Genomic DNA, 23335 nt, shown 5'->3' with positions numbered 1-23335 from the left:
ATTATCCTAAACAAAACAAAAAGTTAGTGATTATAAGATTATCAAACAAATAAAAAAACCTTACGCCTTCGATGCCAGACCAATCGCCATCAATGTATGCATCCAAAAGTAATTGAATGATGGATAAAACACCACCTGATAAATCCTAATTATAACATGTTACTTGATCATTGACTTACGTGACTTTTGTTATATATATATAAATAAAAAAATTACCCAAATAATATACTGAATACTCCAACCTTGAGTGGAGTGACGTTTATAGTTTATCCAAACCTAATTTTTTTACATAAACAAAATATTAAAACGACGATGAAAATCAAACCAAATTTGGTTCATAATAGACTTACTTGAGGCAAATATTTGATAAAACTAACAATCAACTTTACAGAACTCAGGTAGTACATGAAATCGAGCCATATGGCACCACCATAATGTATTGTCGATATCACTAATACTGAGCCCATGACAGTCAACCATACAAATGATGCAGCAAATGACGAAATTTGCTGTGTTTCGTGTTTCTAATTGACTATTTCAATTAAATCACATTCTTTTTCTCGTTGGATATCCTACCCATAATCATACCTTGTAGACGCAACTTTGCAATAGAACAAATAGCGAGATGATAAACCCGTGTATAGCAAATACAACATCATTCATACGAACAAGGTTATTGTCACTATGTGGATGTCTCTGCTGATCTATTGGATTTGACATCAATTATCTTTTCCACATCCTCCTTCCACTCGTGTAATTCTATATGTAGATACTTACATTCATCCCGAATCTCTTTATTAAAATAAAATGACAAGTTATAAATCTAAAAAGAAAAAAAAAGCATGTATATTTTTGCGTTACCACTAATTATTGCATGCATCGTACAAAAAAATTATAAACTTACCGAGTAACAAAAAAATCCTAGCACATTATAAAACAAAAAATCTATGGATAAACCCTTGACACTATAAAAAGCTGCAATTAGAAAAACCATTGACATGAGTTTGAAGGCATGCAGTTCTACCTTTTTCTTTTCAAATTTAAGTAAACTTGCGGGTAGAAGCTTATGGACCAAACGAAAAAGTAAGACTAAGAAAAAGTCGACATTGGGGAGGTTAATCTTTTTTCGTTTTTTGACAGTTTTTTTCGAGAAATTGTGTCTTACCCAGCCAATAATGTCTGACAAAATTTCCCATGAGGTCAATTGAATAGCCATGTCGTCTGGCTTGATGTGGCGTAATGAATCCATTGAAGGTGAAGGAAACAATGAATGAGAAGAAAAAGAGGTATGTGACGTTTTTTTTAGGAAACAGCTGTTTAAATAAGGTTTCTCAATGAGCATAATTTATATTTCGCTGTCAAACAGACTGCTTTTTGTTACTCTTTAGCCATACTGAAGACTTTTTTGAAGTGGCATGTGCTATGCACCAGTGATCCTTTTGAATTGTGGGGGGAGAGGAGGTTGCAGATTATCAAAAGAATGATTTTTTTTTTTTTTTTTTTTTGAAAAAACGCATACACTGCATTTCCAAACCAGTGTCAATAGGCTGTTGCCTGGTTTTGTAAAAAACAATTGACACTCCGTCTATTAACCAAAATTGGTTGCATGTGGTTTACTTAAATTGGCTGGATCGTTTTTGACGCACTTGTTTTGAAAGCCTGGGGTATTGCATCAACATTTGATCATGAATTAAATTGACCCACAAACAATGCGGCGCTGAAAAAAAGTTTTGACGGTAACTAAGCCTTCCCTCATTAATCATCAGAAAAAGGATGAGAGAGAGAGAGACAACATTGTAAGAATTCGCCCACATATTCCAAAAATAAGATCATTCTAGCATGATACCACTGCTGACATTAAGGGGATAATTGCCCCTTAGAAACTGGCATCTCCCCTAAAGCTTAAACCTGGCTCGCGTTTTCCACCCCAGCCAAGGGTTAACCATCAAATTGAAGAGAAGAAGGCTCGGAATTATCGGATAGCTCCATAATAAAACGCTCTGGTTATTCTTGTGATTTAATTATGGATCCATCTGCAAACTGCTGACACTGGTTTCTAATGTACTAAGCTCGCCAGGGTTCAGTCATATACAACCACCCCTTTCAGGTGATGTTGTGAGTAGCTGCTTGTGAGTGGTACTGTATGACTCCTTGATGACGAGAATAGATACAAGACAGAATACTGCTCACTCAGGAGGGGTGACAGCAGGGGTGTATAAGACACACTGGGATGATATGTTATAACGTCACAGTATAAGTTGACTAGATGCGTATGCGTAAATGTGAGTGTGTGCGTGTGCGTTTGCGTGTGCCAAGCCATTTTTGTATAATATCTAGATGGAAAAGAATCAAGAAATAAGGTTAAAAGGCTACAGTAGCTCCAACAAGATATTAGAATGTTAAATTAAATATGAAGAAAAGACGCTGATTGGTCCAATAGATCTAAGCAGCAACATATCTTGAGTGTAAATTAAAATGCATATAAAATTACAAATTTACATCATTTGCAAAACGAGGGGAACTCCTGTATTTCCCAAATTTGAATGATGGAGTATCACTTGATCTTTGAGATTAAAGATTTGACTGGCTGGGGTGTCTCACTGTATTTCTTTATATTTTTCTCGGTTTAATTCATAGAAACCATGTAAAAAAAAAAAAAATTATAAGGGGAGAAATTGCCGATTTGCAAAAAGGATAGAAATGCATATAACCTAAAAAGACGATATTTTGACCAATCAAGTGTTTCTCCACACTTTTTGTTATACATGCGTAATAAACAAATGGTCATATCCCTTGTATTCTACCCCTTTCTTTTTTTGTGTATATTAGTATTTAACCCATTCTTTCCCTATTTCTTTTCTTTCTTTCTCTTCCCCCTTTTCTCTGATTCTTTTTCTTTCTTTTACATGTCCAAAATAGTCAACGAACAAGCACCAAAGCGTGTGAAAGTCACTCTTGCTTGCGTTATCTGTCGTAAAAAGAAAGTCAAGTGTGATGGAATTCAACCCTCTTGTTCCAGATGTCAATCCATCGGTAATTGTTGTCAATATTCAGACCCTCCCAAAAAGCGAGGCCCACCCAAAGGCTATGTTGAAGTCATTGAAAGTAGAGCGCATCGAATCGAGTCTCTTTTAGGAAATCAACAAAATAAGCAACAACAACAAATCTTGATCATCAAAAAAGATCAACCGATAAATGCTTTGCTTTGTTTGATTTCTGGCGCAGTAGATAATGCCCTAGTACACGTACGTTTTATACATATATATATATATTTTGAAAAAGAATTAGAACACTGATAAGGTCCATTCTTATGACTATCCTCTAGGGCAGCAATGGCATAGTGTACGATTTTTTAATGACAGAAGATGTGCTTTTCAATGCAAGAGAAAAGCTCATTTTTCATCACCAAGACATATGGACCGAGAACTTTTTTAATCATTTCAATTTCATGTTCCCCATCTTGTCAAGACCTCAATTTGCCTTTCAGCTTGAAAGAGATGAATTAAACCCACTCTTAAAATTCGCCGTGTTTTTATTAGGTTGTAGATTAGAAAATAAAGATATACAACAGGAAAAAGTGCTGTATCAGCACTTTCTTGGTTTATCGAATGACTTTATTACCATACCTGATATTACAACTGTACAGGTAAATAGACAAATAACTCCCTCTTGTTTATCCCAGATAGCTAACCCCCTTCTTTTTTTCAGGCCGTTGTCATCATGTGCTGGTATACTTATATTGCAGGTGATATGGTGAAGTGCTACTCGCTCCGTCACCAACTGGCACAATTGGTTACTGAAATGAACCTTGGTTACGAATCTGATAATTCTAAAGATACTCATTACATTGAAATGAAGCGACGTGCATTTTGGGTCTCGTTTGTGATTGACCAGTGGCTGGCAAGTTGTACAGGTGGTGAAAGGCTACTGACTCAATCTTGGGATTGTAAATGGCCTCAATTGGAAGACAATCAACTTTTTGCTCTACATCATCAACAACAAGAACAAAAGTTATTGGTTAATACCTGTTATTTCTCAATCGAGTCTGCTTTACAGATCAATTCCTTTAACGAAATGATTCGCCTGTCAAACATTGTTGCCGACATGTGCAATGGAGACAATGTCAATAAGCTTGAATCTAAATTAACTGAATGGTTATTGCAATTGCCCTCTTATTTGGATTATGGGAAGCCGACAGCAGGGGAACCATCGGCACTTGCTAAATTATATCGTATCTTTTATCACACTGTCCAAATCATGTTAAATAATAATAGCAGCCATAATAGTGGTCTATGTACCAGTATATGTACCACTGCAGCAAATACCATCATTCATATATCTGAACGAATGGTCGACCTGGGGCAACAGAAATATTTGTACAATGTATTTTTCTCATCACTCACGTTAGCTACTTCAATTCATCTTGATAAAGTAGATAAAATAAGTCTGTACAAAAGCATTTCAATTATCAAACAAATCAATTGCTGTTTATTACCTGCCATAGACTTTGATGCTTTAATGGATCAATTTCTAGTGGAGGACACACCCATTTATCCATCACCAACGAGCTCGTCTTCATCCTTACCTAAAGTAAATAATAAGAGAGCATACAATTACGAAGAAGACGATCAAGTGCAGTTTGATTTAGTAGACATATTTCCAAATATCATGGACCCCGTCGTAGATAATTCACAATGGCCTTCCTGGTTGGACTTTTTCGATAATCAGACAGTAGAATCATCCACAACAACATGCTCGCCCATATCATACATCACACCATCTCATTCACCCATACTTTCCTTATGTCTGAAGGATGAAGACATCATCCCATACGATTTATTATCGGATCAACAGTACTTTTCTCTATTATGATTCAACTCTATTTTACGATTATGAAAAAACTACGCCCATCTAACATGCACACTTCTTTTCTTTTTTTTTTCTTTTTTATTATTACTATCTACTTTGCAAAAAAAGATACATTTATATTTTTAATTATTCTCGCCGGAAACGGCCTATACATATTCTCTTTCAATCTTCACTGTACCCCATATGCCTCTATGAATTAATAAAATATACAAATAATGGTGTGTATTAATAATAATACTGAAAAAAAAAAAGTAAGGCAGTTATTCCCCACATTTATAAATCGTCCCTATAGTCTTTTTTAATGATGACCCCTTATCGAAATTTTACCCATCATGCACTCTTTTTCCTTTATTTCTTCTTATATGCGTCATTGGATTTTTGACTACCTTTGAAATTCATGTTTTGGGTTTATCTAATGTAGTTTCATCTATTGTTATAAAATACAGAATGTTATTTTTATATATATATTTCGCATTCATATTTGTATTTGGGAGGGGAACTCGCATATACAAGACATTGGTGAATGCATTTAAAGTGCAGAATTTGATACACTCTAGAAACCCATATTTGTTTTCTTTTTAGGATAAAAGCTACTCCATGAATGATTATATGGCTATATTTGCAATCATGGTCAGAAACAACATTATATCATTTTTTGTACATTATGTTATGGCTCATCCACATACAAAAAAAAAAAAAGAACACTCGCTTGGCTTATTGTTCGAAAGAAAATGCCGGTAACTTTTTTAATATAATTTCTTCGGATTTGATAAATGTACATGAAAAAAGCCGTATGTGCCTTATTACCATGAGGGGAGGTAACGGCAAAATTGTCGTATCTTGAATATGTCTGAATTGGACATACTCAAAAGATTATATTGACATCATTAATTCTGAAGTAAAAAACACGTTTTTTTTATATAGGTATATCCACACACTTTATTTAAAACGAATCAGTCTCCGCAATGGTTACAGAATCCTGATGTTTTATAAACATCGATTGTTATTTTTACTTGCAGCTTACATCTATACTAAAGTCTTATCTTTTCAAGATTAGATCCCAGAGGAATTCCGGGGAGTTTTTTTTTTTAGAAATGCCTGTGAACAATAAGGCTGCTTTCCATCTCAAAAGTATTTCTGGAATCTGCATTATTTGCTTTATCAGGATGTGCTCAGCAACCTTTAAAGAGAGAAATAATCCTCTTTTTGTCGACATGGATATGTAACAATTCACCCCCTCCTTTACGTTATGAAACCACAAGTTCGGTAATTAAAGAAGCAAGTATGCGCAAGAAGTGGGCGGGCTTAGGCACGTACTTCTGTCAAATGGTCATTTATTTGGGTTAATTCCGAGATATTATGCATCTCTTGACAAGGCGCTTTTTAAAGGAACGGGTCTCTTAGGGACAGCCAAATTTTCTTAGGGACAGCCATTTTTCTTAGGGACAGCCAGGGTGCGCGTAGTCGTAATGTTGGGATTATGATACTTTAATAGACACCAAGAGGTCAATATAACTTAACAACTTGAAATATATACACGTTTATTAAAACCAACATAGTGTAGACCAGTATATATGTTTTACAACTTACTTTCAGCTTCTCGTTTGGACTTTACCTTAATATTGCTGCGTAAGATTAAGATCAAACGAGCTCAAAGGCGAAAAAGAGAAGATAGAATTGTCAAAATAAGTATAAATCGTTTAATATACATTTATTCGTAATTGCTACATTGTTTTTGATTGTATATCCTTGTTCCCAGGTCTACAGAACATCCAAATCACAGATCTTTCGTTGCGACTACGTGCACTTTGGCTGTCCCTAAGGAAAAATTGGCTGTCCCTAAGAAAAGCGTTAAAGGAAATACAAAGGCATCAATAATTTCAAAGTGTGCAACACCAATTATCCAGTTACAGAATGTGGGGCATTTTGTCCGGGTCGGACTTGATTTTTTTTTGAATTCCCATTTTTAGAGCTGTAGGCCAAAGGGTTAAAGTAATATGTAGGCCAAGCGACAGTGAAAACCTTCTCTTTTTCATACATCTCAATATGGTAAAGTATAACCGAGAATGATGGGATATAACGTGTGAGCATAGATATGACGATAGATGAAAAAAGAAAGAAAAGAATAAGCATCGAACAGCATGGATGGATAAAATTTACAACGATGGATGGATGGGGGGAAATTTAGTTTATGCTCACACACGCATTATAAGAGGGGGACTTCAAAAACATTTTGACATGCGTATATTAATTAAAAGCGATTAGGCTCCTACCACCAAGAAGTCCACTGGAAAGAAGGTTGCTCCCGCTCCTTATCCCGTCAAGGGAAAGCAAGCCGCTAAGGTTGCTGCTAACCCTTTGATCGAAAAGACCCCCAAGAACTTTGGTGTTGGTCAAGATGTTCAACCCAAGCGTGATGTCTCTCGTTTCGTCAAGTGGCCTCAATATGTTAAGCTTCAACGTCAAAAGAAGATCATCTACCAACGTTTGAAGGTCCCTCCTGCTCTTAACCAATTCACTCATGTTTTGGATAAGAACACTGCCACTCAAGTCTTCAAGTTGATGCACAAGTACAGACCTGAGTCCAAGACCGAGAAGCGTGATCGTCTCCGTGCCGCCGCTGCTGCCAAGGCCGAGAAGAAGGAAGTTGCCAAGACTGACAAGCCCGTTGTTGTCAAGTATGGTATCAACCACATCACCGCTCTCATTGAAGCCAAGAAGGCCAAGTTGGTCGTCATTGCTGATGATGTTGACCCCATTGAGTTGGTTCTCTGGCTCCCTGCCCTCTGTCGTAAGATGGGTATCCCTTACTGTATTGTTAAGGGTAAGGCCAGACTCGGTACTCTTGTCCACAAGAAGACCGCTACTGCTCTTGTCTTGACCGAAGTCTCTGATGCTGATAAGGCTGAACTCGCTACTATCGTCTCTGCCGTCAACACCAACTTCACCGAGAAGTGGGAAGATGTCCGTCGTCACTGGGGTGGTGGAATTATGGGTCCTAAGTCCAACGCCAAGATGGCCAAGCGTGCTGCTTTGGAAGCTAAGGAAATTGCTGCTCGTCAATAAACAACCTATTCTCTCAGTTATCAAAAAGTTTTTTTTTTTTGCATAAAATAAAGAAAACTTTCTAATGCCCAAAAAAAAAAAATAACAAAGCCTTTATATATAACAGTTTTTTATTAATTTATTTACTACGACGAGCATAGAATTCATAGGCGAGTGAATGCATCTCGGGGGAGAAAGGTGAAGGGATTTCTGTACGTCCAGGTCTAGAAATGGGTGATCTTAAGAATACTGTTTGACAAGTATTGTAGTTGACTTCGAGATATTCGGGTACGAATAAGAAGGGTTGTGAGAATGGTTTAGGTGTGAAATCTAATTCTTGTCCCTTTTCTCCCTTCAAAAATTGAATAGCTTGAGGATCCACTGAAATAACATCACCATCCTTTAACTTGTGGGAAGGATAGGCCAACTAATGATATCATTAGTCTATCTACCTCTTTACTAAGAATTATCTCTGCTCTAATTTTACCTTTTTACCGTTAACCAAAACCTTTCCGTGAACACACAACTGACGAGCAGCGTAGATGGAAGGACAAAAGTTTGATCTAAAAACAACGAAATCTAAACGACGCTCTAATTCGGCAAAGGTAAGAGCAGCGACGGGAGGATGGGCTTGACCGGCATCGGCTGAAGAATGAACGGTAGGTAATTTGGGATCAAAGAATTTATTCTTGAATTGACGTTCTGTCACTTCATCACCATGGTAAGCACGAGTCTCTCTTTTAGCGATCCATTTCTGTTGGAAAAGAGTCTTGTTGTTGAAGTTGGGAAGTTCCTTGTGTGCAATGTTGTACAAGTTGTATTTATTCCAGGACATACGTCCCAACTTTCTTGATAAACTGTAAATGGGCTTTCTCATTTTTCAAATATAAGTTACAGGGAAAAAAAACAAGGGGAGGGGGGGTTGTGCTAAATATCCCATAAAAAAATTGTACTTTTTTTTTAAAAGCCCGGGTTTGACAGCTCAGCGTGACCGTCACTAGGCTCTGCATGTTTGCTTATAGTACCTGTGGTAAAGACTTACGATCATTACAGGATGTACTATAAACCGGTCAGCTCTTTGCTCCGAACTATGTCTTTATTTTGTCTAAAAAATAAATAATTAGTGTTATCAAAGAGCTTGTACGTAGATTTTGAAATCTCAAAATCGGCTGCACAGTCGTCGGAATTAGCAACCCACGTATCTATAGCAACATAGAGGTTATTTTAAGTGTGTTTGTCTATGACACGAAGAAGAATTTATATTTATATCCAATCTTAATTAATGGTGATAAACACTATTATTACTTCAATATTAACTTATTTGTAGATTCCCAAATTTTGTAACACCATTTACAGACAATGCTGTAGCGAAAGTACATCTATAAAAGGTTCTTAAAGAATGCATGAGTGAAAAACAATGACAAAGTGAGCATACAAAATGTATCAGTACCGTACTATAAAAACTATGTTTCTATGACCTAAATAGATGTTACGAGAAGATGATCTATAATCAGTCAACTTTTTTATAGCACTTGTTGGGTCTAATTATTTCTTTTATAATAATTGATGATTAGAGATTTGTTTTTCGGCAGAATGAAACCTGCTTTTGCGCCATATCAACAGGTATTTGCGTCAAATTGCTATGACTGATCACATTATCTGATAGTAATTTGATACATAACATCAGTTCCAGCGATGTATGTTTTATGACACAGGCTTCGTTTTTTCAGACATTTTCGTGCCTATTTTCATGTGCTATTTCGGGAAAAGGGACTAATGAAAGTAGTTATCCTGCTTGTTACTGGTTTTTATATCCTATATGGAATATTGTGCAGACATCAGTAGATACTCAAAAAGCGAAACACCTTTTGCATAAACTCTATCTACATGTACCGTCTTCAATAACATACTTTTCAATGGTGTGATCAATGGCTTACCAAATCCAAGTTTTTACGTCATCTTTTTAATAATTTTTTTCTTTTTTAAAAATCTCACATAATTCTCAAGAAGGCAACTTTTTATTGTTATTCTTAATATAAAAGCCCAACAATACAAAAAGAATGCAGACGAACATGTATGACGATGAATCTCAATCGATATTTGTTTTTAGAAACCCTTTGCGTTTTTTATCTCGTAAAGGTAGACAGATTGGCGCTTACCTTTCTGGTGGTTTGGTGAGTATTATCTCCCCCCTTTTTATACATTCTAATGGTTTTTTATAAAAATAGCTTGCCATAGGTTGGTGGGTGTTCATTGATGCAGTCATCAACTCTGCTCGATATAATGGAAGTAGTAAAATGGGATTTGAGGATTGGTTTTCCGGTATTTTGACCACGTTTGGTATGATTGTGTAAAGTATATACATGTTTTTTTTTACGAAATATTCGTAGCTCGTTAAAATATTTACTGTTAAGTTACATAGCATCAACTTGATCGATAAAAGTCGTTTGCAGGGTGAGGCGTTTTCATATGCTGGATCGGGACTTGTTTGGAAAGCAAGACTCTTTTTGTTTCTCGGATTTGCATTAATTGCCGGAGGTTTTGCTGGATCTTGTGTAAGTTGTATTGTACATGTATAATTGGGAGACAACTAATTTTTTTATATGATTATTTGGGAATGTAGTGTGTGTTGATTATCAAGTACATTGTTCATTTGGATTCTGCGCAACCTTATATTAATTATGGTATCGCTGGCGTAGGACAGAATGGATTGATTATGTTGAGGTAAATTGAAGAGTGAAAGAAAGAGGGAAATCATGCTAAACAAATAATTTATATATGTAGTACCATTGTATTATGGGTGGCTCAAAACACAAGAGAAGAATACGAATATAATATGCGAATTTAATAAAATAGATTTTTTTTTCATCCCATTTAGACTCTGTGTGAAAAAAAAGCATGAATTAACTACTCTCTAAGCTCATTTCCAAAAAAAAATTGGGACTGCTATTTTGAAGTGTGCAACATCATGCTTCAGAGGGTATGTACCGTGTGATCTATCTTTGGCATGTGAAAGGATTTAGACGGTGATAGAGAATCCGGGGTAAAAAACAAAAAAAAAATAACCCTTTCTTTTTTTTTCTTTTTTCCTCTCTCTCTCTCACACACACTTTTAACATGTTGGATCATTTAGTGGGAAGACCGTCAGTAAATTGGAAAAGAACACAGGTGTTATTAACGTTATTATTTGGGTACGTGTTTATACAAACAAAGATTTTCTTTTATCTGGTATTTAATTTTTTTTTTTTTGTTAGATGGCATTTTCTTGTAAATGGTAAAACAAGACAGTTACCCACCTTACTGCAAACTTTGAATAAAAAAATCGGTATGTATTTTTATCTGTTATTTATAAAGAAGGCATACTGATTGTTCTCAATAGTGGGTGGTTCTCCTTGGAGAATTGCGCTTGCGTCCTGGATGTTTTACTATCTTTCAGAAAATATTCTTTTATTGGTCGGTTTAAATGGTAACGTAGATACACACACACACAAAAAAAAAAAAATAGGGATCACGGGTAATTTTTATTGACCCTTACCAATAGCACCTGATCCTCTTGCAAGATTGGTAAGACATAGATATAAATAAAAAAGAGAGTGTATTGCGAAAAGGGGTGAGGTATGCTCATCTATCTATTTCATGGTAGTACAAACGTAGTTTTTATCGTGCAACATGGATCTTGACAGCACTGGATGCCGGTTTTTTCACAGCGATGCCATTCAAACCCGTGTGGTTACGACACATCCTATCCATTTTATTTTCAGCCTATTACCTCGTTTTTGCCGATGCCGCAGAGGAGAAAGTCAGACGCTTTCGATCTACCATTTCTATCGAACAGATGCGTAACTCTTGGGAAAAGGTTGCTCAGAATCCCATCTTGGAAGTGGCTTCCAAGATACTTCGTCCAAGATTAACTATACGGGATATTTTGTCTGTAGATCGACCTCTTTATCATCAGGACTTACCGCCGATTGAGGTTTACCGTTATTATACAGGTAAAAAGGAGACTTTTGCTGATCACGATACTATCTTGTTGCAATTCCCTGGTGGTGGGTTTGTGTCAATGCCTCCTCCTTGTCATGAAGATGCATTAGCTACTTGGGCTAAACATACAGGATTCCCCGTATTGAGTGTGAATTACAAAAAGGCACCGGAATATCCTTATCCTTGGCCCATCGAAGAATGTTTTGATATTTATATTGCCTTGATCGAAAGTAAAGGAAAAGTCATTGGACTCTCTGGAGAAAAGGACATTAATATTATTTTGCTCGGTGACTCTGCGTATGTATCCTCAAGAAAATTGATCAGCTAAGAATATTAACATAAATTTAGTGGAGGTAACATTACTGCAGCAGTAACGCTCAAGATCCTTGCTCATAACCAACAATTGGCTTTGAAAGATGGTCTTCCGGAACAAACTACATCAACATATCTCGACTCTATTCATATCCAGGTTCCCATCGGTCTTGTTCTGATTTATCCTTGTCTTGATTTTGAAATGTCGTGTTGGATGTCTCATTCACAGCTGTCTTTGATTCGTGCTGAATCAAATACAAGCCTGTTCCGTTCTAGTTCATTAGAATCGATTTGGCAGACAAAGGATCATTTAAGTCATGCTAGTCCCTTGAGTGTTGTACCTGATTTAGAAAAGAAACAGAGTTTATGGAAGCGTGCCTTGGGTATCAAGCCTACATTGAAGCAGCGTATGGCAGATAGAGCACATCCTATTCGAGATCAAATCCAGACAAAAGATTCATGGGCTACAGCTCGACTTGCCATGACCAGTAGAATGAGTTTCTTTAATGACAGAGTGATCACACCTGATTTGGTAAGATACCGCTTATTTATTTAATAAGAAGCCTATAATTGACTTTTGTTTATAAAATAGATGAGAGCTATGGCTATTTGTAAGAAATTATTTCAATGTAAAAACGAAACAAACTAATTCTCTTTTCATACAAGTATATCTAGGACCTCATGCTTCACCAGATTTTGAAGCCGATTACCTTTTATCACCTGTGCACGCACCCGAAGATCTTTTAGCACAATTTCCCAAGACTTACATGATTTGTGGTGAGAAAGATCCGTTGGTAGATGATACTGTTATCTTTGCAGGTCGCATTCGACAAGCAAAACGCAAATATCGACAAGATAACCCATTGGATGAGGATTTCCCCAGCGGAGATGGTGTTCGAGTCAAGTTTTTAGAGGGTATCAGTCATGCATTCCTTCAGATGATGCCCTTCTTACCTGAGGCACAACAAGCAGCCAAGACAATTGGAGACTGGGTAAAAGAAATTTCTGAAAATCATCAGAAGGGACAGGCAGTCTGGATCCATAAGAATAGAGGAAACAGTACTACCGATCCTAGTGAATTAGGAGATCATCATGTAGCCGAAATCATTACTAGTGAAAAGGACATGATTCATCGTAGAAAACAACAATTGGTTAATGGATTGTTTTAATAAAAAATAAAAATAATAAATATATATAAATTTAATCGGTCTCCATTTTCATACTCTTCCGATGATCATCGTTGTCATCATAAGCTGCGTATGATCTTTTACGACGTTCGATCATATATGCGTCTGTTTTGGCCATTCTTTCATAAAGCCACCTGATAAAAGCACAGATATCGTGTGTGTCCTGTACCATCTCCGTCAACTTTTCCTCATCGAACACGCGAGGGTTCCAGCAGTGTGTCTTGGCAGAAGAAGGTGGATGTAAGCGGATGACAGGTTTGGTAGGATCATCTACAGGTATGTCAATAGAAATTGAAACCATAATAAAGAGTTGGTTTGGTAAAGCAGGTGGTGATAGTGTCATGTGGATAGAATTGGGTGCATCAATGGTTGCAATTTCAACAACGCCACGGTCATCGTTTTTACCTTCTATCATGCTGTTAGTTTTTTTGGAATACGGTTCTTTATAGATACGAGAAGAACAGCTATTACCTGATAATATATCACTCAATGAAAGTGAGATAGGTCTAATGAATTGGCTGGCTTCTTTTTTGAAATTGTCTGTATTAAACACACTTTTAAATAAGGTATTAAACATTTGCTGTTGGCGAAGGCACTATATAATTTTTGATATCAGTGAAACCTGTATAATTCCTTTGCTTTTTATACATGTGTGTACCTGAAGAATATTATAAATTTGTACAGGATGATGAAAGGGGATTCGTGACACCATTTTTGCTCTTTTGGGCGATGCTTGGATCCATTTATAGGTTTGATCTGGAATGTCATCCGAAGACTAGATTTGAATGTTAATATGGTAACCATTTTATATGATAGTAATATGACACTTACGGATACCCAGGAATGGGCATCGTTGAAGGCATCCTTTTCGATATCCATGACCAACATTTCTTCTAAGGATAATGTCCTGTTTGATGCTTTTGTCTTTGCATCAGCAACAGCACTTTTTGGCGCGTCTACCACTAAACCCGTCAAAGTCATTAGTTTTTGAGAGATTTCGTCCGACACAGGCATGGGTGGATCTAAAGTGGCCACATATCGAATAGGTATAGGTTGATGCTCCGCTGACAATGGTTTGACAAATGATAAATGAGGCATAAATTTCGGTGCAGATGTTTCTGTCACTACTTTGAAACGTCCACTACACATAAAAAGATTTAAAATTTTAAGCTGTTGTATAATTCAGTTTAGAATTTACCCTTCGTTAATCGATTCTTCGGTTTCGTTAGGTTGCAGTAGATAGCCAGACCTTGAAGGTGGTAAATAACTTTGTGGCTGGATCGAATCTTCAAACGTGATCAGTAGTTTAGATGCGTTAGATAAGGCGGGATGGTTCTGACCCTGTTGGAATGCGTGTTTGATGTCATGCCACTGGCTGCTGTCAATGGCTTGTTTGCACATCCAGTAGGCTATCGAAATTCCAGGATAATCCAAATGTAAATTGGGAATGCCGTGTCCTTCTAATAGCACTGTTGTTAAATCTGATTCCATCGAACTAATAATACAAATGTAAGCCACTCCTTTCTTGTAATATAAGATACACTTACATCTCCCTTTGACAAATCGTCTTTAAATCGTGTAACAAAGATTTTGTGATTGAAAAGAAATTGACAAAGGGGTATTTTATGTTGAGTTGATCGAGAAGGGCCAAACTTTTTAAATTTCTGGTGAATAAATCGAAATTACGAGATTGGAGGTTTTCTGCCAGCATTTTATCCACTCTATCATCCTGGTCATTCTGTAATGTATCTGATACATACGTCACTTTTGCTCTTAACACCCTTCCAGTATCGTCCATATCAATCTATCGTTTCCTTTGTTTAATGATTCTCTCCTCTTAATTGACACATGTATCGTTCGAGACTTACATCAACGACAATGTCTGTTCCACCTAAAGTAATTGTAGTAATAGGTATTCCAGACTCCACTTTCAGCTCAGAGTCTACATACGTTATCAAGCTAGTTTTTTTTGGGGGGATTAAATGTTGTTTAGCCTTGAATATCGAACAAATGAAATATTTGCTTACCCCATTGACCCTGCCAATTCGTCGAGTCGCTGTGTCTCGATCTTTGATTTTGATTCTTCCTTTTCGCGCAAGGATTTTTCAAAGAACTCTTTAGTTGTTTTTAAGGCTTCTTTCACCCGCATTACAGTACTTTCAAGAGCAGCTTGTTCCTAGCAAAGAAGATATATAGTGTCAATAGATAAATAAAAAAATAATGATTATAAAAAAAGGGTTACTTTTAAATGGGTAAAATGTTTACGAAAGGCAGGATCGGCACCCACTCCCATCTTCATTACATCGCCTAAAACCTCAGTTTCGAATTGCGAGCAGACATTTCGAATACTATTTATGTGTTGAGAAAAATCTTCTCTGGCACGATCTAAGTTAATGGTACCAAGGGCGTGAAGTTCTTGTCGTTTTGTAATTAGATGCAAAGGTAATATAATAAAGCTTGCTTTTTTTTTTTTCATATGTATATACCGTTAGGCTTTTTTTCGTCAGAGTTCTTTTGAAGACTGGTGCAATTTTTTTGAAGTTTGCGTAAAGAATCCTGGAGGCCAAAAACGGCAGAACTTATTGAATTGCTGGTTTCTGGCATAGTTAAGAGAAAGAAAAACGAACGCGAAAAAATAAATAAAAACTGGTCTTTATAAAACGCGCTGTTTGAAAGGTTCGCGGAGGCATAAACAAGTCAAGTCTCTGGCCCTAATCCCTATTTGAAAATCAAATATTCTATTTCATACAAGCTAAAGAACATGTCCACATGTTGATGATAACACTAAATGTAAATTTCTTGGTGATTATCAGATTAGTTCGACATTCTCATTGAGAGTACTATAACTTTGTTTAAATTTAAATGTTTTATCTGTGCCTTTAGTAGATGGGGTACATCCGTTTTAAAATAAGAAAAAGTTCGCTTTCGTTCTTGCTATCGACATCCATATAGGTCTAGACATATATATACTACGTTCACTGCTAGTAAATTTTGACTTGGATGACTTGTTTCTGGTTAGTGACTGAAAGCCATAGCATTTTTATTCACAGGAAACTTCTAATTTAACTATGGTCTTTATCAGTGATCCTAACCTTTAAAGCTTTAAATTTTACTGTTATATTCCATCCAACCTCTCATTGTTTATTTTAAGATTAATATGTCTTTATAAATACGGATCAATCACTACCACCTGCTAATTAATCTGTTGGTGCAGCAGATTCAACTTGATCAAAATAAGCACCGAATTACTCACACATATACTTTCGTAACCAAATCTCTACTTTACGAAAAGATTCAACGTTAACACAGTGTAGTCTTATAAAGATGTGGCAAGTTTGAAGACAAAAAAAAAAGAAAGATTTATTAAAAGATAAAAGTTTAGAGACCTGTTCGCCAATTTCCTGTAAAAAGAAAATTGCCCAAGTGCAACTGCGTGGAAGTCAGTCTCTGTCTGCACTCTCCCGTTTTTGTGCTTTACATGACAATTCAAAAAGGGACACAATCGTTGGAAAGTGGTCAAAAAAGCATGTCACACCTTTCATAGAGTTAAGGTCGCCCAACTAGGAAGATTCACAAGAAGGTCCGTACTAGCGGTTTTACGGTGTCCTTTTGATCTCCCACGCGCCATGTCAGCTCCGTTGCGCCTAGTATCTGTGAAGGCGTTTGTTGAAAACACCTTCTCCAGACAGTCGACTGTCCGTAGACCTACAATAACTCGACTACCTCGTACAAGCTAGATGAAAAAGAAAAAAAATGAGCTTACCTTGTGAGAAGATAACCACGCTTGCTTAGAGATAGAAGGTAGGAAGAGGTGAAGCAGGTACACAAATGAGTGAGACGTACATGCTAGAATCACCTAACAGCAGCGTTTACTCGGAATTGTGCATAAGGAAAAGAAAGAAAAGGGCGTAGGTGGAGAGGTAAACAACTTTTTAAAAATCATTTTGACGTCATTAATTGGCGTAATAGATCCGGGGAATTCATTGGATGATACTTCCGCCCAAAATTGCTACACCAGATGCTGCCAAAAAAAAAAAAAGGCTGACGCTTTGAAATGCTCAAACAGCATGTTTATTGAGTCAAAGTTTAGTTTGACTACCTACTTTGTGTTACTTGTTCAAAACCCAGCCTGAAAATGTTCAAACCCAAAACATGGAAAAAGCCCAGAAATTACTTCTAAATGGCAAAGGCAAGCAGTAATAATTAAGATCAAAGATCTCTTTAAGAGCTTAACTTTAAAAAGACTGTCATTTTGTCTCAAGTCTTCTACAGGATACGGCTTTGCATTAAAAAGTAAACGGTGGAATCCAAGATATTGAAACAACGCTTTTAAGAACGATTTAGGTCAGGAACAAAGCTCCAAATCCATACCACCCGTCAACCGCAGCTGGCTTAATTATAGGAAGTCTGGCGTTTTTATCTGGTGTAGAAAACAAGAATATGCTGACTCTCTTTCATGGTTCGCAATACAGTTTGAGTAAATGATCCATTAGCAGGCGAAAAACTAAGATTGTATGTACGGTTAGGGACAGCTATTTTTCTTAGGGATGGACAGAGTGCAGGTAGTCGTAACGATCTTACGTTGAGACTACGTGCACTTTGGCTGTCTCCTAGGAAAAATTGGTTATCACTAAGAAGAGCAGTTAAAATGATTGCCGGATACGCGGAAATTCAGGCACTGACATCAAAGTGCCGGCATCCAATGAAAGTCCGGGAATTTCTGGGCGATGCCAAGATGTCGTAAAAATGACGTAGGGGAACTAAAAATGCATAAAAACAATCGAATGTTTCGATTTATACATCAACGAGAAGAAGAAGAAAGGTATTACGTTTATTAAAAAGTAGATAAGGGTGTGAATAAAGATATATTCATTTTTGTAACATTTAGTTTCGTGTTACAAGTTAATTTTAAGAGGGAGGCACGGCACCGTACGTTTGGCCTTGTTGGATTGTTGCTCTTGCACCGTTTTCTTCTCTTTCTTTGACAAGAACGTAAAAGGCATGAATATGACCAGGAAGATAACCCAACAAGGTTAAACAGCTATTGAACATATTTATCAATACCTCTCGAAGCGTAATCCATTTCCCTTTTTTTTTTTCTTCTAAGAATAAAATATAAAATACACTTACACGTTGATCCAGAAGTCGGCACCACAACCCTTCATGAAGAAGACACCAAGAGGAGGAAGGAGGATGATAATAAAAATAAGACAACAAGTACCAATCATTTTTTTTTTCTTTTGAAATTTGTATGTTTATAAGAGAAAAAGATAAAAAAAAGTTTTAAAAGAAAAAAGTTTATTTTATACACATAAAAACCAAAAACGGAAACTAGTTAAAATTGGGAGGAAGAAAGATTTCTTTCAAATTACCCAAAAACCCTTTATCATAGATATTTTCAATCTCTTCAAAACTCTCGATTTTCTTTTCTTCCACATGTTCTTCCTCCTTGGTCTTTTTGTTGTATCTCTTGGTATAATTTTTTTCTGCCAAGGCTGTGGTGTTGGCAGTGGGTTTCACAGGCACAATTTTAAATAACTCGCCTCTATCCACAGATTCTTCAATCATTTCCCATTTAAATGCTTCGTTAGTAGTGATACCTCTTCCCGCCAAGTACAATCTATACAATTGCATTAGAAACCTTTTTTTTTTTTTTTTTTTTTTTTTGGCTCCTATACTAACTGATATACAAAAAATATAAACACGACTGCGGAAACAACTCCGGCTAGTATACCAATGGCGCCGATTATCCTATCAATGTGGAGTACATACTGGTAGGTGATATGTGAGAAAATACATGTACACATTTGGTTAAAAGTCAATTTCATACCAAAAATGCTCTACGAAAAGTGACCACTGATTTTTCACCTGTTCTTGTATCGTGAACGAGTGCTTGATCTAATCCCCATTCAATAATCATCCCACGGTACACCTCAAAACATAAATAGGCACCATAGGCACAGAACTCTACCAGTGTAAATAAAAACAAAAAGAAATAACGTTGGTTGTTTTCGCCAACGCATCGGTTGACCCAGGCACAGTGGTGGTCCAGCCTACCCACACATGCCTTACACATCGAACAATGCTTGGATCGAGCAGGCTTCTGTAATTTACAGGTTGTGCATGTTTTTGGCTTATAAATTAATCCATCGTACTTGTAATAGTCTAAATGTTTCTCCAGATTTTCATGGGTAATGATGCCTGGATCAGCTGAACAAGCTAAATAATACACCACATAGAGACTGATGATTTGAGCTGGGATAAATAAGCTGTAATATTGTTAGTCACACTCACATATTTTTATATCTACGCTGACATACTAGTGAATCTTGTGTAAGTAGGGTCCAGGTATATGTGGCAATGCATTATACAAGAACAAAACGATCGACACAGAAGACAAGAGAACAAAAAAAATCTACATAACCGTCCAAAATTAGAATTTATATAACATCCGTACACACATATGCAAACCTGTAAAAAGGGATTGCGGCTTTCACAGCAATACGCCCAACTTCTACCCAAACGATTTACATTGCCTTGTCCAACAGTATGCAAAAGTGTCCAACTATATCATGGTCCAAAAATTTTAAGCCTTTGTTTTCTCGTTTGTTTCCAAGTACCTATCTTACCTGATTGCTCGGGGTAGTTTTTCGGTCAAAAATCGGTTGAATATACCTACAGGTCCATGTCTGTACCGATTTAGTTATTGTTTGTTTAACGCCACTATTTTTGTTGTTTACCTCAATGATGGTCCTTCACCAAACAGTAATGTGAATACGATGAGCCCAAACGCGCCTAGAAAAAGGACTAGAAACAGCGTCGAGTCCTATACTTTGTTTAAGTATCTGTACATGACCTTGCAGTATATGAGATCGTTGCTTACCATGATGTGTTTGAATTTGAAAAATAATAAAAAAAAGTTGCTCCTCACAAAAATTAAAAGGTGACCATACCGTATATAAAACGTGTAAAACAGCGACGTAAAAGGAAAGTTTTTTTTTTGAAATTCAGTTTGTGTGGGATTGACACATGAGAATAGTCTGTGACAAGCTCTCAGAAAGACATACGATACGTATCAAATTAGTTGAAGATGCCCTGTTATTTTATACAGCAGGATATATTTAAGCAAACGTGTTTATAATTGGCGGAAAGGGTCCAATTGGATTACACATCAAGATAGTTTCCGCTTGAAATGCGAAATCGCATTTTCTCATTTTAGTTTGTCTGCCAATCAAATGTTGGTAATTCACCGCATATCTACGCAAATGTTAATATGACTAAATACATAAGGGAAGGAATGCTTTCAACATAACGCTTAATTTTATTCAAGCGGAAGCACAAATATGTGTCACGCGATTTGACAAATGTTGCCACTAAGCATATTTAAGGCTTAATTTAACCTTGCAGCATTAATCGTCAGGTTTGGAAGGAATGTTTCTTGTGGGGGAGACGCAACAAAATAGTATAAATATCCTTAATCTATGCCAATTTTTCTTATTCTCACAACATTTTATTTCTTCAATATGCGTGTAACATCTGCTATCCTCATTGCCATTGCCTTTGCTCTTTGTGGTTAGTACCTTTTTATAGCCAACGGTGTTGCATATATTAACGTCATTTCAAATTAGCTAACGCAGAGACTGCTGACAAGCATGAAGCTCCCGTCGTCCCAGAAACTCCTTCTGAGCCAGAATCCGCTGGTAAGCCAGATGCTGATGCCAAGCCTCTCCCTGAAGCCGTTATCAGCTGTTACAAAGACATCAAATCGGCTGTAGATGAATTCTACGCTCTTGGAGAAACTGTAAGTCTCCAATTAATATGAGACATTTAAATATTTTAATCTGACCTTCTGATTCATAATTTTTAGATGGTCTCTTTGAAAGAAGGTGATGGCTATGACAGTATCCATCACGGAAAAGAAGGCATTGAAAGTCACTTGAAGAGTGCTGGTATCAATTGCTGTAAGGCTGATACCTCAGACTTTTCAGAGGATGAAAAGCTCCAAGGTGTTGATCTTATTACTACGTACAGTTCAGCTACTGATTATGCGTTGGTCATTGCGCAAGTAATGAAGGAAGGTATAACTATTGATGAAGCAGCCCGTAGTCAAATCAGTGAGGACATTGAATCCTTGTCCAAACAAAACGATGCCTTGTTTTCCTGTTTGGTAAAGAATAGCCCCCCTGCGTACTTGAAGGACGTTCAAACTTATGAATCCTATGTCCAAGAGTCTTACAAGGTCGCCAAGGATGCTTTTGCAGCTACAGAATAAATAACATAATTATCGCATTTTTTTATTATTGACAATAAAAATACTCCGCGCCATCCCGTGGTTAATTTCATACCTAAACAATTCCATTTAATGCTTTAACTATACGCTTACCTGTCAAATAAACAAGTTAATTAAAAACGGATATTTTAAAGACTAGTTGCTTAATCTTATTCCTATTAATTAATCCTGAAATAGTTTATTTTATTTATTCATGCCATTGTAGGCGATTTGAGCTAATTATATTAAGACATTCTTTAGGCCTAAAAATAAACATTCTATCAATTTCTGTCTGTTGCGACAATTCTTCAAAACTTAAAACTTTTAATATCATATAAAAACACTATTATGCGCGATTAAATGACAGTATCATGCGCCATTAAAGAACGCAATGTACCAAATATTGGGGTCTTATGAATATGACGCGTTTTACCATGCTGCAGGGAAACTTTATAAACAAGAATTTAAGCAAAACGGCTATGTTTATTCCCCTCTTTTAATTATTTTTGTAGAGAAAAAAAGCTGTGGCACAAAAGGAATAATTAACTCTGTTGTGTTGATGAACGTGTTTTGAAGAATGTCTCGTTTGTTTGTAAAAACCAATATGCAAGAGAGGGAAAAAGTCACATTTTTCTTCTCAAGCACCACATGTTTTTGTTCAGGTATAAAAAATGTTTGAACAGATTCGACAACACTTTATTTGCTTTTCGAAATGCGTTTTCATCTTCTTATTGCCGCTGCCACTGTCTTTCTCTCAGGTTTGTGGATCATTTACAACCGCCAATTCCTTTTCTTTTTGCTTATATTTTTTGTTTGATCTTAGTAAATGCTGTTGATTTTAAGGGCAATGATTTTAAACAAAACGTAGTGACCTGTTTCGAAGACATTTTGGCTACTTCCCAAGAGTTTAAAAAATTCGAAGCTGCAGTATGTGTATCCGTTTTCCCACTTACACAAATTTATATTAAAATAAAGCTTTGGTATAGATCTACTCGTTCAATGCCTCTGATGGATACGAGAATCTTCATCGTATTGAACAAAGCGCAGAAAACCGACTGAAAGCTTCCATTACAAGTTGCTGCGTTCCTGAAGAAAACCCTGTTACTGACCAAGAAGGTACTTCAGGTGTTGGTGTTGTATCTGATTATACCTCAAATTCGGTACTTGCTCTCTTGATTGCTCAGTCCAAGAAAGACGAAATTAATAAAGATCCATCTGACGCTGCCCATCTACATACAGATCTTGTGAACCTCAGTTCTCAAAACGATGCTCTCTTTAGTTGCTTACAACGTTTAAGTCCCGCCAAAACGTTCGGCGAAGCTGCTACTTTATATGATACGCTGGATGATGCCTACGTCAGCGCATTAAAGACTTTCTCTCCCTTACATCAGGCATACATCTAATTCTCTAAGCAATCAACCAACAAGATTTGACAAACTTGTTGCTTTAACAAAACAACAGGTTTTCTTTTACTTCGATTTATTGTAAACATGGACATGGCTGTTTCAGCGATGATTAATAATAATTTAAAATTAACTAAATAAAAACTCCTTTTTTATAAAGCTTCTTATCAAAGATGTGTTATTTTATCAGTGATAAATAAGACTTCTCGATGATGATGAATTCAAATTTTTAAATCCGTTATTCTTTATCTTTGCTTTTTACCTTACTG

At 36.4% G+C, this 23335-nt stretch overlaps 11 protein-coding genes across 11 annotated transcripts; 6 read left to right on the top strand and 5 right to left on the bottom strand.

Moving 5' to 3' along the window:
- Nucleotide 1: 1 nt before the first annotated feature.
- On the bottom strand, nucleotides 2-1216 carry EV154DRAFT_416339 (PQ loop repeat-domain-containing protein; the record flags this gene model as incomplete). Its single annotated transcript, XM_051595729.1, has 8 exons — nucleotides 2-145; nucleotides 217-276; nucleotides 351-524; nucleotides 589-704; nucleotides 778-823; nucleotides 905-965; nucleotides 1025-1089; nucleotides 1166-1216. 8 exons carry the CDS (start codon nucleotides 1214-1216, stop codon nucleotides 2-4), a joined length of 717 nt encoding a protein of 238 aa, XP_051460223.1.
- Nucleotides 1217-2839: 1623 nt separating this feature from the next.
- EV154DRAFT_132981 (fungal-specific transcription factor domain-containing protein) lies at nucleotides 2840-5136 on the top strand. The gene is made up of 3 exons (XM_051594030.1): nucleotides 2840-3245; nucleotides 3326-3646; nucleotides 3709-5136. The coding sequence occupies exons 1-3, from the start codon at nucleotides 2907-2909 to the stop codon at nucleotides 4870-4872; spliced, it is 1824 nt and encodes a 607-aa protein (XP_051460222.1). The 5' UTR covers nucleotides 2840-2906; the 3' UTR covers nucleotides 4873-5136.
- A 1758-nt stretch (nucleotides 5137-6894) lies between these two features.
- On the top strand, nucleotides 6895-8024 carry EV154DRAFT_500838 (50S ribosomal protein L30e-like protein). Its single transcript, XM_051600635.1, has 2 exons — nucleotides 6895-6918; nucleotides 7135-8024. The coding sequence occupies exons 1-2, from the start codon at nucleotides 6916-6918 to the stop codon at nucleotides 7933-7935; spliced, it is 804 nt and encodes a 267-aa protein (XP_051460221.1). The 5' UTR covers nucleotides 6895-6915; the 3' UTR covers nucleotides 7936-8024.
- A 29-nt stretch (nucleotides 8025-8053) lies between these two features.
- On the bottom strand, nucleotides 8054-8749 carry EV154DRAFT_416442 (uncharacterized protein; the record flags this gene model as incomplete). Its single annotated transcript, XM_051595738.1, has 2 exons — nucleotides 8054-8341; nucleotides 8402-8749. 2 exons carry the CDS (start codon nucleotides 8747-8749, stop codon nucleotides 8054-8056), a joined length of 636 nt encoding a protein of 211 aa, XP_051460220.1.
- Nucleotides 8750-9758: 1009 nt separating this feature from the next.
- Nucleotides 9759-10786, top strand: EV154DRAFT_500835 (uncharacterized protein). Its single transcript, XM_051600634.1, has 6 exons — nucleotides 9759-9797; nucleotides 9852-10088; nucleotides 10143-10264; nucleotides 10337-10469; nucleotides 10538-10638; nucleotides 10699-10786. Exons 2-6 carry the CDS (start codon nucleotides 9975-9977, stop codon nucleotides 10760-10762), a joined length of 534 nt encoding a protein of 177 aa, XP_051460219.1. The 5' UTR covers nucleotides 9759-9797; nucleotides 9852-9974; the 3' UTR covers nucleotides 10763-10786.
- Nucleotides 10787-10998: 212 nt separating this feature from the next.
- Nucleotides 10999-13407, top strand: EV154DRAFT_500833 (Alpha/Beta hydrolase protein). The gene is made up of 8 exons (XM_051600633.1): nucleotides 10999-11105; nucleotides 11169-11239; nucleotides 11294-11380; nucleotides 11456-11478; nucleotides 11558-12192; nucleotides 12244-12739; nucleotides 12800-12818; nucleotides 12874-13407. Exons 1-8 carry the CDS (start codon nucleotides 11032-11034, stop codon nucleotides 13374-13376), a joined length of 1908 nt encoding a protein of 635 aa, XP_051460218.1. The 5' UTR covers nucleotides 10999-11031; the 3' UTR covers nucleotides 13377-13407.
- A 629-nt stretch (nucleotides 13408-14036) lies between these two features.
- On the bottom strand, nucleotides 14037-15998 carry EV154DRAFT_416287 (uncharacterized protein; the record flags this gene model as incomplete). The annotated part of the gene is made up of 7 exons (XM_051595724.1): nucleotides 14037-14535; nucleotides 14593-14889; nucleotides 14942-15198; nucleotides 15263-15353; nucleotides 15422-15570; nucleotides 15637-15809; nucleotides 15917-15998. The coding sequence occupies 7 exons, from the start codon at nucleotides 15996-15998 to the stop codon at nucleotides 14037-14039; spliced, it is 1548 nt and encodes a 515-aa protein (XP_051460217.1).
- A 2188-nt stretch (nucleotides 15999-18186) lies between these two features.
- EV154DRAFT_500825 (putative stress response RCI peptide) lies at nucleotides 18187-18720 on the bottom strand. Its single transcript, XM_051600632.1, has 2 exons — nucleotides 18525-18720; nucleotides 18187-18435 (listed from the first exon to the last, which is right to left on the bottom strand). The coding sequence occupies exons 1-2, from the start codon at nucleotides 18620-18622 to the stop codon at nucleotides 18303-18305; spliced, it is 231 nt and encodes a 76-aa protein (XP_051460216.1). The 5' UTR covers nucleotides 18623-18720; the 3' UTR covers nucleotides 18187-18302.
- On the bottom strand, nucleotides 18672-20395 carry EV154DRAFT_500823 (DHHC palmitoyltransferase-domain-containing protein). Its single transcript, XM_051600631.1, has 8 exons — nucleotides 20278-20395; nucleotides 20135-20220; nucleotides 20024-20083; nucleotides 19866-19959; nucleotides 19715-19809; nucleotides 19225-19663; nucleotides 19077-19165; nucleotides 18672-19014 (listed from the first exon to the last, which is right to left on the bottom strand). The coding sequence occupies exons 1-8, from the start codon at nucleotides 20278-20280 to the stop codon at nucleotides 18726-18728; spliced, it is 1155 nt and encodes a 384-aa protein (XP_051460215.1). The 5' UTR covers nucleotides 20281-20395; the 3' UTR covers nucleotides 18672-18725.
- A 447-nt stretch (nucleotides 20396-20842) lies between these two features.
- On the top strand, nucleotides 20843-21726 carry EV154DRAFT_132799 (uncharacterized protein). Its single transcript, XM_051594029.1, has 3 exons — nucleotides 20843-20966; nucleotides 21023-21195; nucleotides 21262-21726. The coding sequence occupies exons 1-3, from the start codon at nucleotides 20876-20878 to the stop codon at nucleotides 21664-21666; spliced, it is 669 nt and encodes a 222-aa protein (XP_051460214.1). The 5' UTR covers nucleotides 20843-20875; the 3' UTR covers nucleotides 21667-21726.
- Nucleotides 21727-22375: 649 nt separating this feature from the next.
- EV154DRAFT_561075 (uncharacterized protein) lies at nucleotides 22376-23066 on the top strand (the record flags this gene model as incomplete). The annotated part of the gene is made up of 3 exons (XM_051605651.1): nucleotides 22376-22421; nucleotides 22487-22590; nucleotides 22650-23066. The coding sequence occupies 3 exons, from the start codon at nucleotides 22376-22378 to the stop codon at nucleotides 23064-23066; spliced, it is 567 nt and encodes a 188-aa protein (XP_051460213.1).
- Nucleotides 23067-23335: the final 269 nt, after the last annotated feature.

This window comes from Mucor mucedo (genome assembly GCF_025094135.1).
Source record: "Mucor mucedo strain NRRL 3635 chromosome Unknown EV154scaffold_22, whole genome shotgun sequence".
NCBI classification, from domain to species: domain Eukaryota; kingdom Fungi; phylum Mucoromycota; class Mucoromycetes; order Mucorales; family Mucoraceae; genus Mucor; species Mucor mucedo.
This window is presented reverse-complemented; position numbering and strand designations above follow the sequence as displayed.

Excerpts from the sequence above, each read along its gene's own strand:
- EV154DRAFT_500823 (XM_051600631.1), bottom strand. Across the intron at positions 20,084-20,134 it reads GGTGAAGGACCATCATTGAG|ACATGGACCTGTAGGTATAT; the intron begins GTAAACAACAAA and ends AAATCGGTACAG. Across the intron at positions 19,166-19,224 it reads CTTTTCGTAGAGCATTTTTG|TATGTACTCCACATTGATAG; the intron begins GTATGAAATTGA and ends ATCACCTACCAG.
- EV154DRAFT_132981 (XM_051594030.1), top strand. The coding sequence starts at position 2,907 with ATGTCCAAAATAGTCAACGAACAAGCACCAAAGCGTGTGAAAGTCACT. Across the intron at positions 3,246-3,325 it reads TAGATAATGCCCTAGTACAC|GGCAGCAATGGCATAGTGTA; the intron begins GTACGTTTTATA and ends ACTATCCTCTAG. Across the intron at positions 3,647-3,708 it reads CTGATATTACAACTGTACAG|GCCGTTGTCATCATGTGCTG; the intron begins GTAAATAGACAA and ends TCTTTTTTTCAG.
- EV154DRAFT_132799 (XM_051594029.1), top strand. The coding sequence starts at position 20,876 with ATGCCAATTTTTCTTATTCTCACAACATTTTATTTCTTCAATATGCGT. Across the intron at positions 20,967-21,022 it reads CATTGCCTTTGCTCTTTGTG|CTAACGCAGAGACTGCTGAC; the intron begins GTTAGTACCTTT and ends ATTTCAAATTAG. Across the intron at positions 21,196-21,261 it reads TCTACGCTCTTGGAGAAACT|ATGGTCTCTTTGAAAGAAGG; the intron begins GTAAGTCTCCAA and ends CATAATTTTTAG.
- EV154DRAFT_500835 (XM_051600634.1), top strand. The coding sequence starts at position 9,975 with ATGCAGACGAACATGTATGACGATGAATCTCAATCGATATTTGTTTTT. Across the intron at positions 10,265-10,336 it reads ACCACGTTTGGTATGATTGT|CATCAACTTGATCGATAAAA; the intron begins GTAAAGTATATA and ends TAAGTTACATAG. Across the intron at positions 10,470-10,537 it reads GAGGTTTTGCTGGATCTTGT|TGTGTGTTGATTATCAAGTA; the intron begins GTAAGTTGTATT and ends TTGGGAATGTAG.
- EV154DRAFT_500825 (XM_051600632.1), bottom strand. The coding sequence starts at position 18,622 with ATGATTGGTACTTGTTGTCTTATTTTTATTATCATCCTCCTTCCTCCT. Across the intron at positions 18,436-18,524 it reads GCCGACTTCTGGATCAACGT|CTGTTTAACCTTGTTGGGTT; the intron begins GTAAGTGTATTT and ends TATGTTCAATAG.
- EV154DRAFT_500833 (XM_051600633.1), top strand. The coding sequence starts at position 11,032 with ATGTTGGATCATTTAGTGGGAAGACCGTCAGTAAATTGGAAAAGAACA. Across the intron at positions 11,240-11,293 it reads AACTTTGAATAAAAAAATCG|TGGGTGGTTCTCCTTGGAGA; the intron begins GTATGTATTTTT and ends TGTTCTCAATAG. Across the intron at positions 11,479-11,557 it reads CTGATCCTCTTGCAAGATTG|TACAAACGTAGTTTTTATCG; the intron begins GTAAGACATAGA and ends ATTTCATGGTAG.